General features: G+C 37.2%; 1 protein-coding gene across 17 annotated transcripts in view; it reads left to right on the forward strand.

Moving 5' to 3' along the window:
* PARD3 (par-3 family cell polarity regulator) overlaps positions 1-25770 on the forward strand; it is a 470717-nt gene that overhangs the window by 269529 nt on the left and 175418 nt on the right. For 13 of the 17 annotated variants that reach the window (XM_062568908.1, XM_062568913.1, XM_062568911.1 and 10 more), the window contains 4 exons: positions 13-141; positions 3980-4018; positions 16818-17006; positions 17486-17656. In XM_062568908.1, coding sequence (XP_062424892.1) covers positions 13-141; positions 3980-4018; positions 16818-17006; positions 17486-17656 — 528 coding nt within the window. The remainder of the gene's footprint in view (positions 1-12; positions 142-3979; positions 4019-16817; positions 17007-17485; positions 17657-25770) is intronic. The other 4 variants (XM_062568910.1, XM_062568925.1, XM_062568916.1 and 1 more) reach the window with 1 other exon arrangement.

Genomic DNA, 25770 nt, shown 5'->3' on the forward strand with positions numbered 1-25770 from the left:
CCTTTGGCACAGGTAAATGGAGTTGATTTAACAGGAAAAACTCAAGAGGAAGTTGTGTCCTTGCTCAGAAGCACCAAGATGGGAGGGACCGTCAGCCTCCTGATTTTTCGACAGGAAGAAACATTCCATCCAAGGGAACTGGTGCGTAAAGTAGAGAGCAGCTAAGAGATTTAGGTGGTTGTGAGCAAATGATTTGATCTTGTCACCTGCTAGTAAATGTGCATGGCCAGAACTGAATATGAGAAAACAAATTGCTATTTTGCTTTATTTAGAACATTCTACGTGAATGCTTTTTATTCTCTTTGAGATTTGGTAAAGAATTAAATATTTGTTAAAAATATATGAGAGAGAGTTTTAAAATAAGTCTGAATTTATTTTGAGTGAAAAAGCTTATTATAGAAGAAGATATTTGATGGACTTTGAATACATGCAGACATGTAGATTATTTCATATCTTTCACATGGACAAATCTATATTTGTAAGCTTGCCATTTGTCCCACTACCTGCTCACCAAAATGTTTTAGAGCTTTTACTCTTATGCCAAAATAGGATATGTGAATAACTTACTATGACAAAGTGGAATATACAAGAAATAATAGTTCTTGTTTGAATATAAATGCAATCTCTCTATGGAATGGAAACCCTGCAGTTATTAATTTAGCAGGATAATTCAGAGAATGTTTCTGAGGAATTTACATGAAATGGAAAAAAAAGATGTTTCATACTGTACCCGTTCCGCTTGCCTAGTGTATACAGATATTTCCCTGATAATTATTCAAGATAATTTCTGTTATGAAAAGGTAGACTGTGAATGTAGCAGTCTTACTTTGTTCTGTATTCCATTAAACTGCTGGAGTTATTTATTATTTGTATTATCATAGCTATATATAGCTCTAAAATAAATTATTTGGCTGCATTATTGTGAGAAGATAGACAAATATAAGTGACAGTGTGATGAATAGATTGCTTCGTTTTTCTTTTGGATTCATGTTATTTTGAATGCAAAAAGAATGATTTTTTGTTTGAATATTTCGAGATAGTTAACATTAGCTTTTATTTTTCATAACTGCAATTAAACCTTTTAAGTCTAAGTGACAGGGAGTGCTGCGAATGAACTGCACGTTTAGCTTAATGCTCTTGGAACATGACTTCAAGTATTGATACATTTAAGTGAAAGTTGTCATCAAATGAAGAGAAATGAACAATTTGAAGTCATATTATGCCTTATCTTAAGGCTGGAACTGTGAAAGCAATCTGTTTATAAGTTCCTATGATGTAATTTTCACAGTATTGGTATCTTACATAAAGGTGAATGAAAATGCTTTTTAAGTTTTCTAAATAAACTTAGAAGTAAGAAAATGTCTTAATTTTGTGTATATTATTTCTACATTAATATGAGGAAGTTAAAATGCAGAATTTATACAGTATTTTGTACTAATATCTTCTAAACAATGATATGACATGAATCCAGAATAGATTTCACTGTAATAATACTGGATTTAATTTTAGAAAAGAGTAGCAAATCAACCCCTTTAAATGAGTTTAACCTCAGTAGCCTCCCTGCTGCTGCTCAGGTGATACTCTCTCAGTCATTTTGGCAAACATGAGTATAGGGAAGCTGGCTCTCATCTTGTCTGTGTCAGGTGGTAGGAGGGCTCTTCACTGTGCAATCCAAGGGCCAGATCTGAACTGGTGTAAATTGCTATAGCTCCAGCTGAACAATTACTTTGTGAGGATCTGACAGTCTACGTGTGTGATGATCCTCTGTTGCATAAGGGTCTGTTTGCATTTTGACGTAAGGAAATGCTAGGGCTGCTCTGCTGACAGCTGTCAAAGAGCAGGAGCAGAAGTGCTGGGGAAACTGTTGAACTGAAACCCAATGCAAGGGCTGTTCTTTCTTCTCTGCTAAGAAATAATCCAAAAAACCCCTTTCTCTTCAGCTAGTTCCTTTCATTGTCTTTAATTAGTTTTATGTTTAAAAAACAAATTGGAGGAGGGAGGGAAATGCTCCGCAATCCTGTCAGTACAATTTTGTCACAACTTTGTACAAACTTTCTCTGGCCACTTAGTAACAATTTGGCTTTGCTTCCTTCCCCTATGTCTGTCATATTTTCTATATTTGAATGCTTAAATATTAACTTAATAAGATGTGTCTCAGAAACCATATCCATATAATAATCCTATCTGATATTATTCACTTGGTAAAGTGCAGGACTTCATATTCCCTGCAGAGGAGCATTCAGTATTAAGACCATTTACATTTGCCCACATTTGTATAGTTAGTAATCCCCATAACAGAGGTGTTTAGATTTTATGTTTTGGGTTACGGCTTGCTGAATGACTTTCGAAAAGTTATTTATCCTTGGTTTTCTTCATAACTAAAATGAAGATGATAAATGTTCAGGAAAGTTGTGAAGTTTAATGTCTTTGATGTATGTTGACATTATCATCTGGAAAGGATCTGTGAAAGTGTGTAGTTGTAAACAAAACTTAAGGGAATGTTAACCTGAGCCCATTTGGGTTGGTATGGGATCTTTGTAGTTCGTGTTGTCAGGTTAGAGTGTGTGCGAGAAAGAATCAAAATTCAGTGCAGCAGCTTCTATGCTACAGGTCATGGTAAAAGTGAAAAAAGTGTGGACACAGGGAGTAAAATAATTGTCAGGATTCAACTCTAACAAGAGAGCTCTGCAGGAATGATTATGCTTCTCCAGAATACCAGGCATTTTATTGCTTCCAGTGTTACCTTATGCCAAAAAGTTAATGCATTGGGATTTGTCCTCATCAGTATGAGAAGTGAATTGTTTCTTAAAAATCCTTCCCTGTCTCCTTTATGAAAGGAATGAGAATCACTCGCATGGATTTTCAAGCATAACTTACTGTTTATTCTGGATTTTCATAGAACCTGATAGTGACTATGTGAATCCACTAAAAGGGTTGACTCAAATTTTTAGCTTTTGAGCTAATTTCACAATATCACCAAACAGAAATGTGCTTATAGATTTAGTGTCTCCTTTTGCATATAAGTTAATATGTCCGATTTTACATGTAGGTCTTTTATATGTTCCTGGCAGTTGACTTCTTCATCTTTTACTGGTACTTGGCTTTAGATTAAAGCTAACTAGATGTTTGTGTTACTGCTTTAGCACGACACTTCTGTGCTTAATCGTAATCTGCTGCAAAACAGCCCATAGCAGAAAAAGTTCAGTAAACTCTGGGTTCTAATTTTGGCCTAGTGGAAGGGGAAGAAATTGCTGACTTAGCCCCAAAGTGGTCATCCGACTAGCAGCAGGGTGGCTCCTGGGTGTCCAAAGGGGATTTAATATGGGTTGACCTGAGCTTGGAAGAACAATTGATCCTCATGTGTCTTCAGACACAGGGGACACAGAAAGGTTTTCCAGGGATGTCCTTATGTTCCTTGAGACACAACTGAGGAATGCAGGGTACAAGAGAGTCCTAGCTGTGACAGCCTGAAAGCATCCCCCCGTCCTGGTACATCAGGTTTGGTTCTTCTGGTTCATCCAAACAAACTCAGAAGGGGAATCCCTAAAATGAGAATGGGTTTTTTTTTTGAAGATAAGTACTTGTTTAAAATATTTGGGAAGGTTCGCCTGGACTGCTGAGATCATTCTTTCAATACTTCAAAGCAAAAGGGAAAGGCCAGAGGAGAACATCCATGAACAAGATCTTTCCACCAGCTAGAAAATGGTGTAAGCAGTTTTGGTCCTTCCTTGGTCAGATAGCCACCACCCTTGTAATGAGATAAGTCAGGTGCTCTGGTCTAAGATTGCTGGAGATTATCTTTGTTCACCTCTCATCTAGTGCTAATTTAGAGAGGTTTAGATCAGGGAGTGTAACTAGCTCCCTTCATTCTTCTGTTGCCCCTTCACATCAGAATTAGAGCACTCTGTATATCCCCCGCTAATAGATAGTGTATGTCGTATGTAGCCGTGTTCTTATTTATTCTTTTTACTTCCTTTAGAATGCAGAACAAAGCCAGTCACAAATTCCAAAGGAAACGGTAAGAGCTTTGTCTTTTCCATACTGGAAGACTCCCAAATGTTTTAAAATGATATGGCACTTCTCCATCAAAATTTCACAGATCCTCCATTCGCATTATATACTGTAGATGGCTCTCTCTAGCTTTACATTTTAAATGTATGTTTTATGTAATTTCAAATACGTTTAGAATATTACGTAAAATTCAAATATATATTTGTTCAAATGGTATTTGAAATTACATCTTTTATACATAATTAAAGGCTAAAAGTTGGAATGATAACGGTAGACTCTTAGCTTTTGGTACTTTTTGAAGCTAACTGTTTAAACCATGATTATATGAGTGAAACCTGAGATACAAACACACAAAAGTTAGGCAGTTTGGGATTAAATCTACCATTGCATCCTCATAGCAAACCATTGTCTGTTGTTAGTTATTTTTAGAAACTATGGAGAGGTAGTATCAAGTTTAACCCTTTGCAGATTGTAGCAGGTTTGTAAGTGATGAGTCAGTGTATTGAGGTTTATATAACTCACTTCATTCATTGGGACAGGGCCAGTCTTAATACAGGTAATACTAACATAAGTTTACAAAAATACAAGATTTATTTTATGAGATATCAACGCAGGATATTAGAATAACATATCACCTTATATATGTACTCTTAGTTAAAAATATACAAGAAGATCCCTTCAGTTGCATAACTATTTCAAAGTTAAATAATTAATTAGATTATGTAGAAATTAAGCAGAATCGTGCTGTGATTTGAAATTAATTTAAAAAGCTTCTGAAAAACAGAAAAAAATACTATTCTAGATGACTCAGAATGCCTTTCCAGCAATAGTAAGAAAGTATTTGAGGTAAAAATACAAGGAAGACTAGCTAAAGAGATGTTTTAAGAGTCACCTTGCATGACGCTTGCAGAGCACGTTGCCTGACGCTGTTAATGTTTCAGAGGGTGGAATGCAACTGCTAAAACTGGAATTGGGGTAAGAGGTAGCAATATTCACTTTTGTCCTTCCATCTTTGTGTCCTCGTACAGCTTCTTGTCTGAAAATCATCTGCCTAAGAGTTCTGCATCCTTGTAGGTGTATCATTGTTTCAAACGTGCCTCACGATATCTTTTTAAACGCAATTCTTCAGTGCTTGCATGTTTTTATCTTCATGTTCTCTTACTAAGCACTGCTGATATGTGGGGAGACCAAAGATCAAAGCCCAGGACAGCATTTCCGCCTGTAACTGAACACAATCAAAAATAATTTGTGGGCATGGTCATACCAAAGTGTCCTGTTTTTTGGAGATAAGTTGAAGTTCTGCCCCAAAGCCTCACTAAGATTAGGCTGGTTGCCTTGAGGGGTATTTATATAAAGCATTCACTCTCCTGCTGCAAAGTTAATGACTTTGTAACAAAGTCCATGGAGAAATCCTTTCTCTACCTCTTTTTGGACCCACCCCCTGACTACATCTAAGAAAAATCCAAAAAGAAACGAGGATCTCTCCTTTGTTCTTTTTAGATGTGACCTATAACTTGTTTGTTAACCAGGGGTTAAGCTAAAGGGACAGGGAGTGTGTGACTGGTAAGGTATTTCTGAAAAGCTGTGCTTGAACCAGCCAGACAGCAAGCAAGCCTTAAAAATAAGGAAGTGAATTGGGAAGCCTGTGGAGACATCCTTGGGTAGTGCAGGAATAAAACTAGAATGTTGATCAAAGTTTTGCATAATGCACTGTTTTTTTCATTCAGTATAGTTTTTTAGATTTATTTATTTGAAAGCTCAAAGCAACAGTGATCGATAGTAGGAGTAATAGGTCTCTTTAAATGTACCTACTCCTAAGTGGTAAAAAAAAATGGACTAAATCTGAAAGATGTCAGTGGGAATTTATAAGCCACAATGATTTTGCACTTACCTCTGTTCTTCCAATCTTCTTTACTTTGGATAAGTGTTATACTGCAGTTCTACAGAACTAATTTTTCTTAGCAGCGGATTAATAATACAGTCACACACTTGCGGGTTTTTTTGGCTTGTTTTTAGAAGTATTTTTCATTGCTTTCCCTTATTCTCCTTGGTTCTGTCTCAGTCCCTGTTTATTCTTCTTCTACTTTTCAGTCTTTGAGATTTCTAATCTTGCAATTTCTATTTCTGTGTCTGCTCTGATCTTCATGCTGTTAGTTGTGAGTTTTTAGTCTCCAAGTGTCAAAGACTTGATAGCAGAAAACAAAGCAAGAAAAAGCAATGAAAGCAGTGAATTTTCAGGAGCTAGAGAAATGAGAGAAAGGTTAAGTACAAAAATCTGTTAGTCTGTTTTTAATTTAAATGCAAAATGTCTGTAGTTTTACATTGTCTTTTTGAGGAAATAGAAAAAAACAAATTTGAAACTAAAAAAGAAAAAAAAATCCTGAAAATCAGAAGCTTGAAATAAATTTATATGTAGAACCTAAAAACACAAGCTCTCATTTATGAATTCTTTGTTAACATTCAGGGTTTACACTCATGAAACTATTTGTTTCAAATAATAGACACAAGTATTATGGCACTTGAATGCATTCACAACCTTCATACATTTAAATAAAAGCAAACAATGAAAATTATTTTTTCTTCAATTTATCTGTGGTCTGAATTTGTGAGACAGAGTTCTTTCCTAATACCTATCCAGGAAAGGATATGATTTTGTATTTAAATTTTGCACACTTTCACAGAATACAGATTCTCATTTTCTTATTCATGAACTTCCATAAATGAGGAGTTTTCTTAACATGCTAACCTTGCAGAATTTAAGCTCTCTAGTAATCCATAAAGAATGCAAATTGCTAATGCATCTTCATCTCTATCCAATAACTGTGCCCTAGTGAAAACAGTACTGATGTTTTTACCTTCTATTTTGCTGATGAGTGGAACAATCAGTTTATTCCTGATGCATGTAAGTCTCCTGTATCTCTTTTGAAAGCTTTGTTTCATCCAGCCACTACGTTGTACAGTTTATATGGCTGATGATAAAATGGAACAGAAGCACCTATTTCTGAGCATGGTGATTATTTGAAATGTAGAAGATTGACCGTAATATGAAAATTAGTAATTTATCATTATTACATTTCTGTTTCTAAGCATAATTATCTTAATCTTGTTATGGAGCATTGAAATGAACTGTTTATGCTATGTAAAACATCTGTCAATTAATTTTTCCCCATACTCTTTCAAAGTCGATAGTGTTTCAGTAATATTTTGCTTTTGCAATTGTCTTTCACTGTTTATTTCAGAATCCAAACCAGCAAATTTACTTGTGTGTAAGCATAGGACTAGAAAAATAATAATCATCACAGGTATGTGTGTATACACACACATACAGACATGCATACACCCGCACCCACACACAAGTATATGTAAGTATTTTCTAGGGAGTGTTCCTATTGGTGAAAAGACATTAAAAGCTAGATTTCAGGGCTCCATTTCATGAATGTTACTCTGCAGCGTGGGAAAACTTCAGTTTTCTGTTCCCATTTGTTCTTCTGTCAAATTGCTGTAAGTGAGCAACATGGTATGAATTTTAGTGAGTGCAGTATTTGTAACAGTAGCGTAACAAGAATGATTGGAGTGTTGGACCAGTTTAAGAATGTATAGCAGTCCTTATTGTAAATGGGTTACAATGAAGACATCCAGTGACTTTTCATTTTCCTCTGAACTTGTGTGACTCATACTTTTATTATTTGAATCTCATTTTAATTACCATCTCTTATTAGAACCCAAGGATAATACCTGCTAAAGCTGTCAGCGCTTTTGAGTTCAATTGTCCTCGATTTTTTTGCATTATTTTGAGTAAATCAGCTATACTTTTTTATGCAAGAATTCACCAACTCTTAGTGTAGGGTGATAATTTTGCCTTATTCAGAGGCATTTTGTAAGAACTAATGCATAATTATTTTGTACACTGTTGTACGCAAATGTTTTTATACACTGTAAAGATGAGAGAACTATTACCAAATATCTAGAAAGACTTAATTTGTTTTGATTAATGGACAGAAAATTCTTGGAATCTAGTTTGGAAAAAAACACCAGCAGAGTTCAGCTTTTTCTTCTTTTTTAATTATAAAATTATAATCCTTTTAGTGATATATTTTAAGATGGTAGTTGTGTTCATAGGGGGATGGCTTTTTCTCTTCTAATGGAAAACTGTTTGCATTATTCCAAAATATGTTGTCACTGGATATGTATTCATAGCTATTTTTCAAAGGCTGTAAGTATAGGTTATCGTGACTTCATATTTAGGTAATGTCATGCAAATTCTACTGATACAGGCATTCTGTATCATTCAGTTGATATGCCACGTTTTCACAAGGAACCTTCTTTGAAAAACAGTTTAGAGTTTTGCCTACTTCCATTGCTAACGTAGGTGATCCAGATGCCTACAGACCGAGCCGAGGTGGTACCTTGACTAATACCAGCCCGTAAGTGTCCACCAAAAGCAGTGCTGATATCATTTAGAGCAGGAAGTTTACCACACGAGCAGAGCTTTGGCCGATGATGGAGCTGATGCTGTTATTTCCTCCGTGATGTTTGGGAGTACTGCGAATGATTCCTTCTGATTATTTTTCCTCCTTTTATCCTCTAATATTATGGGACATGAGAGCAATGACAGTGTTTCCACAGCCTTTTCAGTGCCATTTTGAGTGGTTTCAGATTATGTTTTTAATATGGTTATGATACAAAAAACAAATCACTGGCAAAAAGAAATAAAGAATAAGAGACTATGTAATCTTCTGCAGGATGCTGTTCTATTTAGAGTCTTTTACCAGCAGAGGTATTGTATTATTGAAAAGCTTGTTCTAGGGCATTAATGAGCACAGCTGAGACAATAATCCGTAGTGAATAATTAATACAGGAGTTGAGTGACTCTGTTTTTGAATCTTCTTTGAGTAGCTCAAATTTCCTGCAGTGTTTAGGGGTGATCCACAAAAGCACTGTGTGTGACACTGTGCTTGTGACCGACCCATGGGCCAATAGTCTTGACTGTTGCCTGCAGGGGGTTGACCCGGGCCGCAGTGCGCCTGTGCCACGACCCATGACGTGGGGCTGAGTCAGTGCCGCACGCTGCTCCGAGCGAGCCGTGGGGCAGATTTAGCTGTTTTTGCAGCGCTTGCTCTGGTGGTGCTTGCTGGGCAGTCCCTAGTTTCATGGGAGCTGGTTTCAGTGTCCCTCCGTGGGTTCTGAGTCAGACTTGCCTCAGTGACACCTCTGCAGAGTCATTCAGAAGCCAGACTGGTGTGGACATCTCTTATTCTACTTCCTACACACCAGCCTCACTTTTTTTGGATAATGAAGAGTTGACTGTGTAAGGTAAGAGCCTTAAATTCAAACAACAGATAAAGGATGTGAGATTAAAAGGGGCCCCCAAGTCCTGTGGTTGGTCACTGCTGGCACAGGCAATAGGATCATCACCTTCTTTCAAACACTTGGCCTAATACAAGTTCACGTTCAGAGCTCAGAGTTCACGTTGTTTGCGTAAAATCTTTATTTAAACCTCTGAAAATGCATTTGTTGTGTGCAAAGCTTGTTTTCTGCACTATTGGCTCTAGACCCTTGGTGTTAATTCTTTTGTGCTGTTAAATCCAGAAAAAATAGTGAGATGAACTGGTTTGCCTTGGTTGCCTGAAAGTCTGTAGCGGAATAAAACATAGGTCACTCCCAGAGTCCAAAACATGTATCACCTCATTTGGAGTGTGTTTCTTGTCATGGTCTTTTACAAAGGCGTTATTTCTCTAGCAGCTTTGCTATTCTGGCTCACACTTCCCAAACACCCTGTATTTGTTTCTTTAGTCTTCAGCCACTGGGCCAATGAGAGAAGAAATATAAAGATTTTTAGGGAGCTATCGTTAGCGTGATGGGTATTGAAGTTTTCCTTGAACAAGGAGGTTTGCTTGAACAAGGGATAGTTCAGAAAGATGTAGATTTATAGACTTATTTGGTAGAGCCAACACCTGCTGTGAATTTAATTCCTAGGTTTTTATATCTTTACCCATCTCTAAAGAAATTAGGTTAGCATTACAATTGCATATTTATGTCGGAACGTACAGTAGGAACTCAAAGTCTGAGTTCAAACAACAGCGTGGAATAGGATATGTTAGCTTTAATAAATTATAGTCATTATGGTAACTGCAACTGGCTATACACTGTATGAAATTCTAAAATATATAATAAAACATTTCAGTGGGCTGATTAGTTAAGTTTAAACAGAGAATTTTAACAGATTAAAACAGTATCTATAGCACCTGAGATCATAATGTTAGTATTACGAAGAATAATGTTAATGTAGACAAGCAATGGCATTCCTGTATAGATAAATAACAAGCATGTGGAAATACTTAAACTTGGGCTTTTGCAAAGCTTTTGATTTTCGTACTAAATGAAGATCATATGCTAGATTTCTTTTTCTTTGGAAAATATTATTTCCTAAAGATTTTTTTTATCCATCAAAAACATTAAATTGAAGACATTTCTGAATATGGATTATGTACTTTATATATTACATTAACTCCTCAAAATGGACATAACTGGAAATAAAGCAGGGCAGTTCTGCGGTGTTCCATGAACTAGCATTTCAGCATATAAATACGTTCCAAAGTTAATCCATGTATAATATGCAAATAACTTTTCCTTGGTGGGATTAAAATTAAAGCAGACCCACATTTCCCATAAAATCTCAGAATTCAAGTGTAGTTTTTGGTATTTAGCAGCTGCTGTTTGATTTGAACAAAAATGCAGTCTTTGCCAGATGCGACATATTAACTTGGCTGATATGAATATAATGAGTCTCAGTGTATACGTGCAAATAAGATTCATTAGTGTTTATCTAACATATGGGAGATATTAAAATACTTAACTTAGGAAGAGTTAGAAAAAGAAAATAAGCATAAGAGTTTCAGTTGTTTAGTTGACTTAAGCTTTATATCATTTTATAACAAGGTAAGTAGACACTTTAGGCCTTTATAATCTATAATTCAAAATGTGATTGATTAAAAATATTTTAAAAAGAGATAATAGGCCTTGCAGAGTTTCAGGAGGAAGCTCAGATGGAATGTGTGTGTCTCCATTAGGTCAGTAGGCAGACTTTGCTCTGCCGGCAGTCCAGTTTTAAGTCTGAATGAGCTGCTGTCATATATTTATCTTTAATTCATAATTAAATTATGAATTTCATTCTATCCTGTATACGGCAGGATACACGAGCTTTCAGTTATTCCATCTCAGAAGAGGCCTCAACTGAGGTTAGAGAGGTGTGTTATAGGCCACCTACAATGCTCTGTTTTCAGTGCCTCCATCAGTAATAACGTCTACATTTTTCAAGTACTAACTACCACCACCACCACCACCACCACCCTGCCATGAAACCGTTGTTGACCAAGAGAAGCTGTTGCCTTGGTTCCTTCAAGCTGCTTGATTTACACGTTATACATGTGTATACGTGCTAACATATGATAAAAGCGAGTGTCATCGTGTTTAGGTGTACTTTAGTTTAGAAGGCTACCCGACATGACCTCAATGTCACCCACCTGACTTGAAGAACAAAACAATCTGGGTTGTCTCTGATGTGTGGAATGTCTTTGCCCAATACCTAATTAAAAGCCCCTTTCCCTTGTATGTATTACTTGTTTCAAAATAAAGCTTTTATTATATTGTAATAGTATTCAGATACATTTTATTGGTTTCCTGATGAAAAAGAGTTATGATTTCCTGGTTCCATGGGTGCCTTGGGGTAGAGAAGAAAATAATGAATGCTGCATTAAAATCCTGTAAAGGTTGAAAATATCCTGGAAAATGCTGTGACTGTAAATTAGGATTCCCCATTTTTGGGATTAAATGACTAAATCTGTGCTTTTGCATATTCCATTCTTTTCACTTATACAGTCTACATTTCTTAGACCTGATGGGCTCTTACTTCCATGGGACTTCAAACTTAACTTTCAAGAACTCTCAGATTTTCAATCCAGACAAATTTGAAAGCGAACACCTGTTTCTGAGGCAAAACTTTGATAGGTTAACAAAATAATAATTAAAAGGAGGCTAGGAACCTTATGTCTGTAGTATTAGGAGACCTGACACAAATGATTTGGGAGCAGTTAAAATGTAGGTGGGGTTATCAGAGGTACTAGTTAGGATTTATGCCATAGTTATACAATTTATCTCATGAATATCATCATTATAAAAGAAAGATGTGTGTGTATATATGTACATACATGTATGTGAGTACACAACAGCTATTTAAATGTTTTCATTTGTGTTGTGTACATCACTTAGAAATGCAGGTTGCCCTTTAAGTGTGAGGATGCAGAGCTTTATTGTTTGCCTCTATGAAGGAAATCAGCAGTGAACTGGATTTTTGCTTAGAGACTCCCATGATTAATTTATTTCTTTTCTTTCTCCATAATCATAAGGTAACTGCAGACAAGTTTGCATGACTTAATAGCTGCTGAGAAGACAGCATGCCTAAGCTTGCGCAGAGAATGAACTTGTCTGTAGAGAATGCAGCCAGATTTGTAGCTGCAGCAAGCCTCTTTGAAACCTTGTCCCAGCTTGATTGAAAATTGCCTCCCGCGTTAGGTGGGAGTAATTTTTTATGTTGTTAGGTTTCTTTTTCCACCCATCTCACGCTGCTTATTCATCAGATGAGGTTTTATAAAGGGAAGAAGTCCCAAGTAGGAAATTTCTTTATAGTATTTAAAACATAAAAGGATAAAGAAGAGATGCTGTTACTAGCATGATGAGATAGACTTATTGCACTGTTAGTGCCAAGGTCCATTTTAATGTTGTTTTTTAATGTTGTTTATAAAATTAAATCAGGTTTTGCGATCATATCAGAAACCAACAGCATGTAGCAGAGAAAAATCCTCTGCTTCTGTTTATCTTAAGATTTGTTTAATCTCCATATATGTCTAAACACTACCATAAGTTTTCTCCGGTCAGGAAGTTTATCTTTGAATTTATACTATATGTTGCGTTTAAAAAGTGAAAACCTTATCTCAGATGTCATTTAGTATAAAGTGATGTTAAGTATGAATTTGAAGAAATTCACCTACATATTTTATCACCAATTGAATTTTTATTACAAATTATATACTTGAGCAGCTTCATTCATTCAACTGAAGTCATTTCAGATGACCTTTTCCTCAGCAGACTCTGAGCAGAATATTGTTCTGCTGCTAATTGTTTTGGACACAGTGTGTGAAAAATCTTAAGGGAGTTGAATTTTGTTGAGGGTTCAAAGTACATAAACTTACTTGTGTGTTTATTACTGGCTGGTCAAAGTATATGAAGCAATAAATTTCTCCCACAGATAACTAATCATGAAAATAGTGTTGAGGTGATGATTGACATAGTGAAGGAGTTATATCAAATATATTAAGATCAAATGGAAGTTACTGAAATTAGGAAGTGATTGTGTTTTCAGTTTAAAATTTTAAATGCTGCATTTTAGGGTTTTTGCATTTTTATGGTGTTACGTGACTGTCTTATGGAGTTCATATAGTTTGCTGCATTTGGTTTCTAAATATTCAGTATAATTTTAATGCAAATTTTACTTTTTTTATAGTAGTTTGTATTTAATTGATTGGGAAGAATCACTGTACATGTGTTTCTGTACTGTTCAGTGCTTTGACTAACCATAGATGTTGTCAGTCTTAATACTACATATTTTTTTAATAACTTTTCTTCAAAGCGTCAGGCTGAAGTCTTGCTGTGCATCTCAGGATTTCTTGATGGGTGGAGTTAGATGGCAAGCTCTCTTGATCACTGTATATATACATTTTATTCCATGCTTTGTATGAAACGTATCTTCAAAACAGTGTATATACTAAGACCTTTTGTTGTGCCATGGCATGGCACAAGTGTTACTCTTCTTTAGTATCTAGAGTCCTTAGCTCTTAATGGTTTGGTATTTTGGAATGTCACAGTTCAGTTTTTGCTGAGTGTTCTTAGAAGAAATTGTGGATATCAAAAAGAAGCATTTGTTCTCTTTCTCGCTCTCTCTTTTTAAAATCTACATTTAAGCATATGCTACTGACAGATGACACAAAGGTCGTAGAGGGTGGAAGGCTTCTCATGTCTCAAGCTGTAGAAATGGTGGCAGGACAAGCTGGCTCAGTTGAGAAAAGCTATCAATACCTAATGAAGCCCCTAAAGCAATCTAGCCTCAGACCAGTAATGCTAAATTTTTCTTTGGATGAATTGGGTAATTTTCTCATGGCTTCAGTATTGCCTTGTCTGTGCAGAGCGTGTTTGCTTCTCACTTCTTGCATGATCTACTCATTCTTATGCAGTTAGATACAGGAGAAGTTTGCTCCATGTTTAGGCCTTGAGTTTCACCCCCACACTCATGGGTCTGTAGTCCCGTATTAGTATTAGGTTGTTTCCTTGTTTAAGGATGTAGAAAATAAGCAAACAGAAAAATTACATTAAGAATAGTGTTGAGAGGCTTATGCAGTTCTTTGGTCTCTCTGAACAGAAGTAGCATACATCTTTGGGGAAGAAGAACATACGTCTTTGGGGATGCGTACCGAGATGGTCTTTCCAACTGACCCGTTTTTTTGTTGTACAGAGGTGCACCCGATGGACTACTCAGTGAAGCTGTTTAGTCCTCTGCACTAGGAAAGAGATCACTATGGCTGAAGTTCTGTATTTTTTAGAACATTAGAAAATACTGAGGGGGAGGAGAAAATTGTACATTTACAGTAACAGTAGTAAAGATAAATCCAATAAGCTTATGTGCTTCTTTAGATTACTCATATATCCTGTGTTGGATTTATCTCACTTTTGGCTCACAAGCTATTTTTATTATTACTTATCAAGGTAAATGAAAGTGATCAGTGTTATAGAAACTAAAAGGTAAAGTGCTTCTGTCTCAGCTGGTTCTGCAACCACCTGACAGAAGATGCATCTCATATGTATCCATGTATCTTGTAAATACTGCTCTTGTGACCCAAACAGGAAAATTAGATTTAGAATTTTGCCATAATTAGCATATAGTTTGTCTTATTTTGTTCCAATGTTTTTCACCTGTTGTAGTGCACCTTTCCAGTCCTGGCAGCTGGCAGAGATAATGCTGATGTGCATGGTCAAGAGCTGGATCTGGATAATAGGATAAACTCATAAGCCAGCCTATGGCACTTGTTATTTAATTGATAAATTATTACACTTTGTTATAACTAAAAGATAGTTAGAGACAAGTGGGTAGTGTCTAATGCAAGGGGAACAGCTGGTGAACTCGTTAAGGTTCACGCTTTTAACCTATCAGGAAAAGCAGAGCTCTAGGTTTCGTCCCTCAGCTCTTCCAGTTCTCTCAGGAGTCTGACTTTCTTCCCATAGGACATTTTCGCATTGTGTTGCTAAGTCAATGGTGAAAAAACTAACATGCGTGTGCCCAAATTGATAATCTCAGCTTTCTGTACTCCACATGGCTTTCACATCTGTCTTAGCAGTAGTCAGTGTTTAGATTTCAGAAGAGCCAGTAAGCTTTGGATTTCCTCAGGTCTTAAGAAACAGTGAAGAAGAAGAAACAGTCACTGCTTTGCAGGCACAAGTTAACCTCTGATGCATCTTGCCTTGTTCCAAGTGTCTGGGAGTAAGAAAGAAATAGGAGGATCAAGGTTTGGGAATAGATGAGGGCGATGTGGGGAAAGTAGATACAAAAACAGTATTGGTAAGGGTGGTGACGTATTTGCTAACATGAAAAGAATTGGCAGGATTAATTCTTCCAGAGAGGAACTGCTGACTGTTGGACATTAGCTTGCACATTCTGGTGGACTTCATCTTACTATTTCCCTCACATGGGTGAGAAAAAAAGCAACACATTTAAGCTGATGAGTCTTTCTGGAGTCTAGAGACTGGGCCCTGCTGCAGAGAGCTGCCTCTCAGAGGGAAATGCCGCTCCCCTTTCATGTCCATCCTGTTGGTCGCAGTCCTTCAGTACAAGCGCTGCTCCTCAGGGGCTGTCCGCTGTCTTTCCTGGGTGCTGTGCCTGTGCCTGCTGCCACCACGTGCACCTACAGCTCTGTCGTTGCACCCCAGGGGCCAGCTCCAGCCGTGTTCACCTGGAAGGGTCACGCTGAGCAGCTGCTCATCAGGGAGGCTGGCTTGGCTGGGACAGTAATTCCAGGTTTTCAAAACCAGCCACGCTAAAAATGAGTGAGAAGGCTATGGAATGTATGCTGAAGAACTGGAGATGTGGGTAAGAGGACAAAGGTGAAGGGCAGAGTCAGAAATCACAGGGAAATTGGCACTCAGAACTGGATCTGATAGTGAGCTTGGCAATGGCAGAGAGATGTGCTGTTGCTGATCTCAGCTGTATAATTTTCTGTTTTTCCAGACACAGCTAGTTCCAAACAAAATGAGGTGAATGAGTAATTTTCAGATTCATTTTCCTTGTGCTTACTTCTCCCTGTGCTCACAAAGATACCATAGATGCCGCTGCTTATATTTTAAAGGTTCTACAGGTTTGCAAATAAGAAAATATTTCTGATATACCCTTTCTTTTTGGCCCTTGAGCTAGCATACATGTGAATTGGTATTAATGGCACATTCAGTAATGACACGTTTCAATTATTTTACTAGACAGAAGCATTTAGACACAAACACAAGATATTCCTGAATCTAGGCATCAGATGGAGGTGACTGCACATACACTATTTGTCTGTGGTTCTTTAGATAATTACTGTGGAAAGTATTGTGGCATTATAGCGAAAGCGGTTTTTTGTTTGTTTTTTAGTGCTAATAACTGTGGAGGGAAGAGAATTCCCAAAGAGAAATACTAGTTTATAATTCCATGTTAATCTTCCCAACAGAAAGCAGAAGAAGAGGAGCTTGTTCTTACACCTGATGGCACGAGGGAATTCCTGACATTTGAAGTTCCACTTAATGACTCTGGATCAGCTGGACTTGGCGTGAGTGTCAAAGGTAACCGGTCAAAAGAAAACCATGCAGATTTAGGAATCTTCGTCAAGTCCATTATTAATGGTGGAGCAGCATCTAAGGTAAGAAGGAACCTCTGTGCACCTTTATCTTCCTCTATTTTCTGTAATTTAGGCTATTTTGAAAGTAACTGTAGATTCAAGAAGAATGAGATTGTTCTGTAACTAGCTTTTTCTAATTTTACGATCAGAGGCAACATTCGCATTTCTCTATAGATTCTCATATTTCTGTGTATTTGAACAGCCTTTAAAGATTCTCAGGAAGGAAGTGGGCAATCTCTGGTACAGTTCAATTAACAAGCTTTTTGTGTAAACAGATTATGATAATGACTTGAAGTGCAAGTCTATAAATGATTGGAACAGACACTTCCTAAAGTGGTTGCATAGAAACTATTATACCACTGTTCACTTGGCCAAAACTATTAGGTCTAAGTAAGTTTGATTAGTTTAATTTATTTATTTATTTATTTATTGCTCTTTTCTGCAGACTAAACTTCTTTCATAGTGTTTTGTACAACTGGTCATAATCTTTCCTTTTTCAGGATGGCAGGCTTCGAGTGAATGATCAACTAATAGCGGTGAATGGAGAATCGTTATTGGGCAAAACAAATCAAGATGCTATGGAAACCCTAAGGCGGTCCATGTCCACTGAAGGAAACAAACGAGGGATGATTCAGCTTATTGTGGCCAGGCGAATAAGTAAATGCAATGAGGTAATATATTTTTGATATCAGGATTGGGAGTTTAAGTTTCTTCTAAGACATTTATGTTTACAGGAAATGTCATGTGTCATTTGAGACTAGGAAAACAATATTTAAGAAGCTAAAGAAAGAGGGAATTACAAAATTATCTGAATTTCAGTTCTACACATGCTAACCTTACTATCAGGTCAATAAAGATTTTCTTTGAGTATTTTCAGAGTAAAAGGAAACACTGAATAAAACTGTATTTATTTTGTAATCGGATCACACCGTTTATGTAATTTTTGTTCTTTAGAGGTTTTTTTTATATAGGTCCACTGAATCTTTCTTTTGTAGATTTAGTGTAAGCTGACTTGCTAGTTTATCATGTTCAGGTTTTTTTTTTAACTAACAGTAGAACTGTTACATTTTGTTATGTTTTATGTAAGCAATTAAATGTCCAACTTAAAAATTCTGAAAAACTTAAGGCAAATAGTTCTGTTGTTATATGGGATTTAAAATGTGTTGTGTCTTGGCCTTCATTTCAAGGAAATATGAAAAACTAACTGCAGGGCCAACTGCTGAAAATAAGTGCAATTTTTTTTTCTGTTACTATCTGTGGCTTCCATCTCCTCCACTGCTGTGTTAGTGTGTGGATGTTTTGAAACGTTTTCATGATTCCAAATAGTTTATCTTCTAGATTAATGTAAATAATGCTATCTAGTAGAAATATGGACATATGATACTGAGAAGGATTGCAGATACAGCATTAGACTTCACAATGATTTTGACAAATTGGAGAAATAGACTGAGATAAATAGAGTATAGATGAATGGGGGAGTTAGGGAAGCATCTGTTCTTAAGGCATCTAAAAGTCATTCTTTCATTCTTGTTAACATTGGTAAGGTCTTACCTGGAATGTTATTTCTTGAGCATCATGCTTCAAGAAAGATGTGGACAAATTGGTTTAGTACTCTTGATCCTGCCTAGGCATCTTTCTAGAGAATAGATTATTTCTTAATGTATAAAATTGATCTGAAAAAAAATCCACTTCATAGTATATCATAAAATCATATTTCAAAAAGACACTAATTTCTCTATATTTAGCATCTTTTGGTCAACTGCTGGTTGCTTTAAAACATATATGTGTTTAAATAGCAATGCTAGAAAGCTAGCTTGGATGCACACCGTTTCTCACTTAATGTTGAAGGAATTTGGACTTTTTTATATTGGTAATGACCTGTTTTAGCTAGAATTCTGAACTTGGACTCCAGACAACTCAGACTGCTCTTTGCAGAATGTTTTTTGTTCCTACCCAATTTCAGATGTATTTTATATCTTTCTACATAGAAAGTATGGAGTGTTTTAGGTTATTTTTGTGTTTAGTATTTTTTTTTCCAGAAAGGATGATATGGAAGAAGTTCACTCTTTTCTTAATGAAAATCTATAAATGTATCAGGACAGTGTTTATAAACATAATGGAGCAAATCCAGCAATGATGAACCAAAAGTGCATTGCTCCTTAAATGCAACAGAATTTATGCTCACTCATATTAAGAACAGTTTGATGCCCTGCATCTGTTTGACATTCACCAGTTTATTTTGTGAAAATAACATCGCAGAAATGGCACATCTCAGTCTACAGTATATATGCATCAAAACAGAAAAAGATTTAGATACACTGAAATGTATCTGTAGAGGCTACGAGGTGATGGGGGTAAGAATTGTGTCCTATGGGCTTGCTTTATCATTTCTTGTGGATTTTTCCAACTCCTTAATAAGCTAGTGGGATGAGCCATAATGGTCTGGGAAAGTGGTGATAGGCAAATATTGGTGCAGTGATTGGCTTTTAATTTCGAGTTTTCTATTAATTTATGTAAGTATTTTTTCTCAGGAATTCTTACTTTCACCACATTCAGATGAGGGAAATATGATGACAGTAGTTTTTGCATGTATTAATATGATGAAAACAAAACTTGTATGGGCATAAAGCTATTTACACGCTGAACTAGATAAATTCAAGCTTGTTTTCTGAAAGTCTTGCAATGACCAGACTTCAGCAAAAGGAAAAAGGGAGAGAGAACTTTTTTGTGACAGTTTGCAAGTAAGCCCTAGTTACTTGTTCAGGATTTAGAGGAATTTAAACACTAGGTATGATTAATCAGATATAATATTGATAAGTTTGGAGAGTATTATTTATGCATGTTACATGTCTATAATATATTAGTAATCCAGGCAGTTTAAAACCCTAAGTCATGGATACATGGATTGAGAACCAGCTTGAGGGCAGCATTGTACGACTGCAAATTATAGTGGCATTTACTTTCCTTAGGAGCATCAGCTTTGGGCATGTCCAGCTGCCTGAACTATGTTATGCTTAATTCAGCAATTTAGATTACTTCGTTCTCTGGTACTAGAAGATTCCTGTAGCTGCCGCCTGAGTAGTCTGCAGTCTCATCAGAGTTGCTTATTTATTAGAACACAAAATAAACACCATCTGAGAGGCTGTAAACTTAGGAGCTAACAGGCTAGAAAGAGAAGCGTTGTAACGACAGACCCTGTTTTGATAAATGGTGCGTTTTACCAGCACGTTCCCCAGAACTGGGGTTTTGCTGGTTTTGCTCAAAGACAAAGAAATGTTTACCTTTTGACAAAGTCTGTATTTTCCCTGATATTTTCCATGCTTTTTTTTTTTCAGAAGAATCTGATGAAAGTTCAAATCGTGGTTCTCTGAAGGTGTCACCCTTAAAAAAAAAAAAAAAGGTGAAAAAAGTGGTTGCGGGGGAGAAAAAAAGTCCTGTTCAATTGATTCATTTCCTGTGTTGATTCAGGGCTGTATGCACCCACTTCACTGACAAAACGCAGCTGAGGCTGCTGCCAGTCTGGCGGCGCGCCGGCCGGCCGGGCCGAGCCGGGCCGAGCCGAGCCGAGCCGAGCCGAGCGGCGGGGAGCCGGGTTGCGCTCCCCGCCGTGCAGCCAGCCGGATTGTTTCTCGCGCTCCTGCCCGGTGGCGCGGCAGCGCTCTGCCGCCGTGCAAGGTCAGGCCTCGGCTTTCTGGAATTCCTCCCCTCGCCGTGGAGCGGTGTTAAGCGTCTCCTAAGGGGAACTGAGCCTGTGGAGTCTGTACAAGGGGTGATAATGCCAGTGCAAGAAGGAATTATGCTTGACTTCCAGACCATAAATACATTTGCTCTCTGGCCGTTAAAAAAAACAGCAACAAAAAGAACAAAAAAACAAGTCTTGTTTTCTTTCCCCTGGCTTCAAGTCCAGCAATAATTCTGTGTTTGCAAAATGACACTGAGTTATTTTTAGTTGACAGGCAGCCCAGACTGCTTTCTCCTTCAGTAAAATAGGGTTTAATTGGATTTTAAGAAAGTTAATGATATGAATATGGTAGGTTTTTCTTTTATTTTTAATGTTCATAATCCGCCCTGGAGAGGTTGTGTGGGAGAGCATAATTCTGCAGAGTGCCACTTTCACTGCTTCTCTTCAGACCAGAATTTTCACTTGCTTATGATCTTTATTGTATTTTGATTATTGTCTAGAATTAAAGGAGGCTTAATCCCTGGTGTGCCGGTTTTAGAAGTGCAGAGATAGTTGTTTCTGTTCTGCCACAGAGTAGTTATTTTTCACCAAATACTATTCTTTGATTTACAAAGTCGGAGTCTGCATAATTTGAGCATGAAACCATGAAACTGTTTCAAAACTTAGTTAAGTGACCTCTGATACTTTTTTTTTTTTTTTTAATGCTGGCATTATACATCTTTTTTTATACTATAAAATATAGTATATACTATACTATACTATTTTATACTAAGCCTACAAAGCAATTATAGTAACAATAAAAAAACACCATAAGCATATTATCTTGACTTCAGAGTGGAAGTGAAGGTATTATTATTTATGTCATCAGTTCTTACATAACAGTGAATTCAAAAGAGACCACAAACTTCCCAGAAGGTGAAAAGCTTCTTTATGTTGTTGTGGTTTTACTAAACTGAAATGTTTCCTGTAGGAGGAATTTTCATTGACTCACCAGGAGACAGAGTATAATCCATCCAGGTTTTCAAGTGAATTATCTTGTAGTAAATATTGATATAAGCATAGGGTGGGTGATAGTTATGAATGAACTTCAAGCCAAAACTGTGTGTTTGAATTTTTCGCCTGTTTGCATTACATCTACACAGAGTACAATAATATAGTTAATTCTGTCAACTGTGCTATTATAAACCTTGCAGAGCTTTGTTTAATATCTCAGCCACTCCAAACAAAATCATACGGTTAGTATTTGATGGATGCTACTAGATTAGTATAACAGAAACATTTTTCTAACATTCAGTTTGGGATTTGAATACATCTTAGGTTCTGTCCCTCACCTTTTAAAAAAGTTAAATGTAGATTTGAGTTGTTCTCTATGATCAGCCTTATGTGTTGGCTCTTCATTTTTTCTATACAAGCCCAGAGAGCCTTTAAGTGCTGTTTCCAAAGCTGTGCAGTCAGTGGCAAAAAGGGAAAAATTACAACAGTAATTTGGCCAGTATTTAACAGACCAGTTTTCAGAAGATGTGGCCAGATGTGGGTTTCTGGATCTTTAACTAAAGGGTGATGGGGTTTTTTTTGATTATTGAGGAACCTAAAGTTTAAGGAGAAACATCGGAGTTCTTTGCACTGTGTTCTGCTAATTAGTAGCATTATTATGATTAGCCTGCATGGGCAAACAGCTGCTGGCTCTATCACCATAGTGCATACACAGCGCTTAGGCATGCTTGTCAGCCAGATCAGTGCAGCTGGCTGCGGTATGTGCTGATTCAAGAAAATAAAGGTAATTGTTACTTTAAGAATTCTGCTCTTTTCATTCCTGCAACCTGGACAACTTAGAGGCACAGATTGCTTCTCTGTGCTCTGTTCATGTCATGCACCGACAGCACTTGTCTGCCAGTAAAAGAGAGAGCATCATCATTTTTGTCCGAATAAGAGATTTTAAGTTTTTTTTTTCTATCTCACTTTTTAAACAGAATTTCTTGCCAAATCTGCCTGAAAAAAAAATGCAAAGGATTTTCAGATCACCTAAATTCTTTCTGCATGTCTTTTCATCTCTGCTCCAGTTGCAGAGTTGAAATCAGAGCACAGCATAAAGTAGAGAAAGCAGCCATGAATCCAAACCATATAAGGACCTCATCAACTGTTTATAATTAAATTAATTAATAGATGAGCGAGAGAAACTTTTCAAGTGAACAGTTTAGTTTTAAAAGAAAGGAAACATGCATTTATTTCTTTTCCTGTATGTTTGAGAGTATAAAATGATAGTTTTCATCTTGAGACTGCACCATATCTCTGCATTAACAAGTAATGTAAGAAATGCCCTCCTGGGTTTGGTCAATGGCCCGTCTAGCCTAGTATTCAGTGGCAAAAATATATAATGGTTTAGGAAGAACCTGTGAGCCTGGTGACTTTCTGAGGTCCCTTGTGCTTAGACTCTCCCAGCATCCAGAATTAGGGATGTCAGAGTGCATGTAGACAGGAATGAGTTTTGTAGGATCTGTGTATAGATTTTTTTGTGAACTATTTTTAATACCTTTCAGAATTGGATGATAGTGTCTGCCCCTGCTAATTCCTGCAGCAACACTTTCCAGAAGTCCATTACTATAAAGATGTGCTGTGGACTGTGTAAAGAAGTACTTTCTTTTTAAGCCAATTCCCTTGGAGTTTGTTCACATGCCCCCAAGTTCTCAAACATGGAATTTGATGAACAACAGTTCCACATTCAGCTTATTTTGATTTTGTAAACCCTGCTCATGTCCCCGTCAGCTTTCTCCTCTCCAGAAAGAAAACTCCTAGCCTTTTTTTAGCCTTTTGTTTTTAGGCTCCATCTCTATAAGCCTGATTTAGTCACCCTTCCTCTGAGCTTTCTCTGACTCCACTGTGTGCTTTCTGCATGTGGTTCCCAAGGTGAGGACACACCAAAGTGCTTCACAGCAGATGAATAGTGTTGCCCAGTGGTGCCTGACATCATTTGGTTGATTTTTTTTTTTCGTGCTGTTGCCCACCAAATCAGTCAGTCATTTCAGACAACAGTCAGCAGCGACTCTGGGAACCCTTTTCCTGAGTCCAGTTCCACCCAAGTTCAGTGCTGTATTTCCCTGGATGCACTCTTATCTACTTTGAACTTATGTGACATATTTTGTTAGTGGTGTAGTGAGCTTTCCCCCCCCCCCCCAGTCAATTAGTTTTGTGAAGTCCTTCTGGAGTTCATTAAACTATCTAAAAGACTTTTGTATCTTCTGCAAACAAAGCGACTTCACAGTTTACTCCCTTCTCCAGGTCACTGATAAAGCTGTTCATCAACCTGAGCTATTCCCATCGCTGATTCTTGGGGGAACCTACTCCTGACTCTTCTCTGTCCTGAAGCCTTACTCTTTGTTTCCAATCTATTAGCCAGTTTTCAGTCCAGAAAATTAAAACTCGTTCCAGTCCTATGAAAACTTAGTTTCTTTAGAAACCTGTGATATGAAGCCTTGTTAAAGGCTTTTTGAAAATGCAAATTTATTGTGTGCATTTCATTCCCTTGGAGAGCTTGAAGAGCTTACTGGCACCTTTTGCAGAACTCCAGCATGTCGATAAGGCAGGATTTCCCTTTACTGAGCAGTGCTGACACTTTTCCTCACGCCTCGCTCTATCCTGTGCTCAGTGATCGTACTCTTTATTGCAGATTCTGGCCCTTTAACAGAAAGGTAGCGAGACTCCTGTGTCTGTAGTTCCCAAGATGCTCTCCAGATATATAGGCAACCGCCAGTCTTCTGACACCATGGCCATTCATGTGGCCACAGCGATATGGCGTAGGTTGCACATCATGGCCAGCAGTTACGCAATTTCACACCTGAATTCCTTCACAGTTCTTGAGAGAGCACCATCTGCTCTGGGGAAGATATTAACGTCTGACTTATCTATTGGGTCTAACACTTCCCGTGCAGTTACTGTTGGCTGATCCGGCTCCTCTGACTTGTTTGCCACCAAGAATTGGGTGATATGGAAATCTCCCCAGTGTCTTCAGCAGTAATGACTGATGCAAAGAATTCATGGAGCTTCCCTGCTACAGCCTTCTTGTCCATAAGTGCCCCGTTCATGCTTTTGCCATCAAGTTGTCCCACTGATTCCCTAACTACCTTTCTGTTTTTGATGTTCTTCGAAACTGCTTTACCCTCTGTCTGAGCATCCTCTGAAGAGTGGTGATTAAAATTCTTTCTTATCTTTCTTAATTTCTTGTTTACATTTGATCTGCCATATTTTATGGGTCTTTCTGTTCTTATTTGGACAAGCTTTCCATCTGTTAAATGCTGGCTTTTTTCTATACTAACTTTCCCTCTGAAACCTACAGGAGAGTTTTGGACCATTTTGTTTTCTACTTGAATTGTGGTACAAGTTTTACTTGAGCTTCTAGTGCAGCATTTATTAATAGTCTCTAGCCTGCTTTTAGCTTTGGGGCTCATACTAGCCAACAGGACACAGATTAGAAAAAAGGGGAAGGAATTGAAAGCGTGGAGAACTATTTTGTGCAACCAAACAGCTTCATATCCCTGAATGCATTGTAAGATGCAGGAAATTTATACAGTGGCTTCTTCAAAATCCATAATGCTTGCAGGACAGATAATTTATTTCCCAATGGGAAAAAGGAGAGTCTGAGAGTCTGATTGTTGTTTCTTTACCAAAAAAAAAAAAAAAATTGTTTATGCTTTGAATATTTTGGCAATGTTCTTGTGCATAAACTTTTTCATATTTATGTGCATAACTTCAGATAGGATGGATGATGGTGTTTAAGTAAAAAGGACCACATTAGTTGTCCTTTTATCATCTAGATAAGTAGCAGCTGGGCTAGTTAGTCCAGATAGTGCTTTAACAAACAGCTGGGTCTTATCTGAATGACAAAGGGTCAGGGTGGAGATCTCTTAAAAAAAAAAAAAAAAAATTGTTTCTGTCCTATTTTAAGAGAACGGGCAGAAAAGGAGTTAAAGGGAGTCTGTACCATATAAGGCTTTCTGTGTTTTTACAAATATGATTGTGAATGACAGATCAGTGCTAGGACCCCAGAGAGGCAACTCTGTTCAGTCTTAAAAAGAGAAGGCTTGGGGGGAATCGTATCACCGTGTGTGA

The sequence above is a fragment of the Rhea pennata genome, chromosome 2 (assembly GCF_028389875.1).
Source record: "Rhea pennata isolate bPtePen1 chromosome 2, bPtePen1.pri, whole genome shotgun sequence".
Lineage (NCBI taxonomy): Eukaryota > Metazoa > Chordata > Aves > Rheiformes > Rheidae > Rhea > Rhea pennata.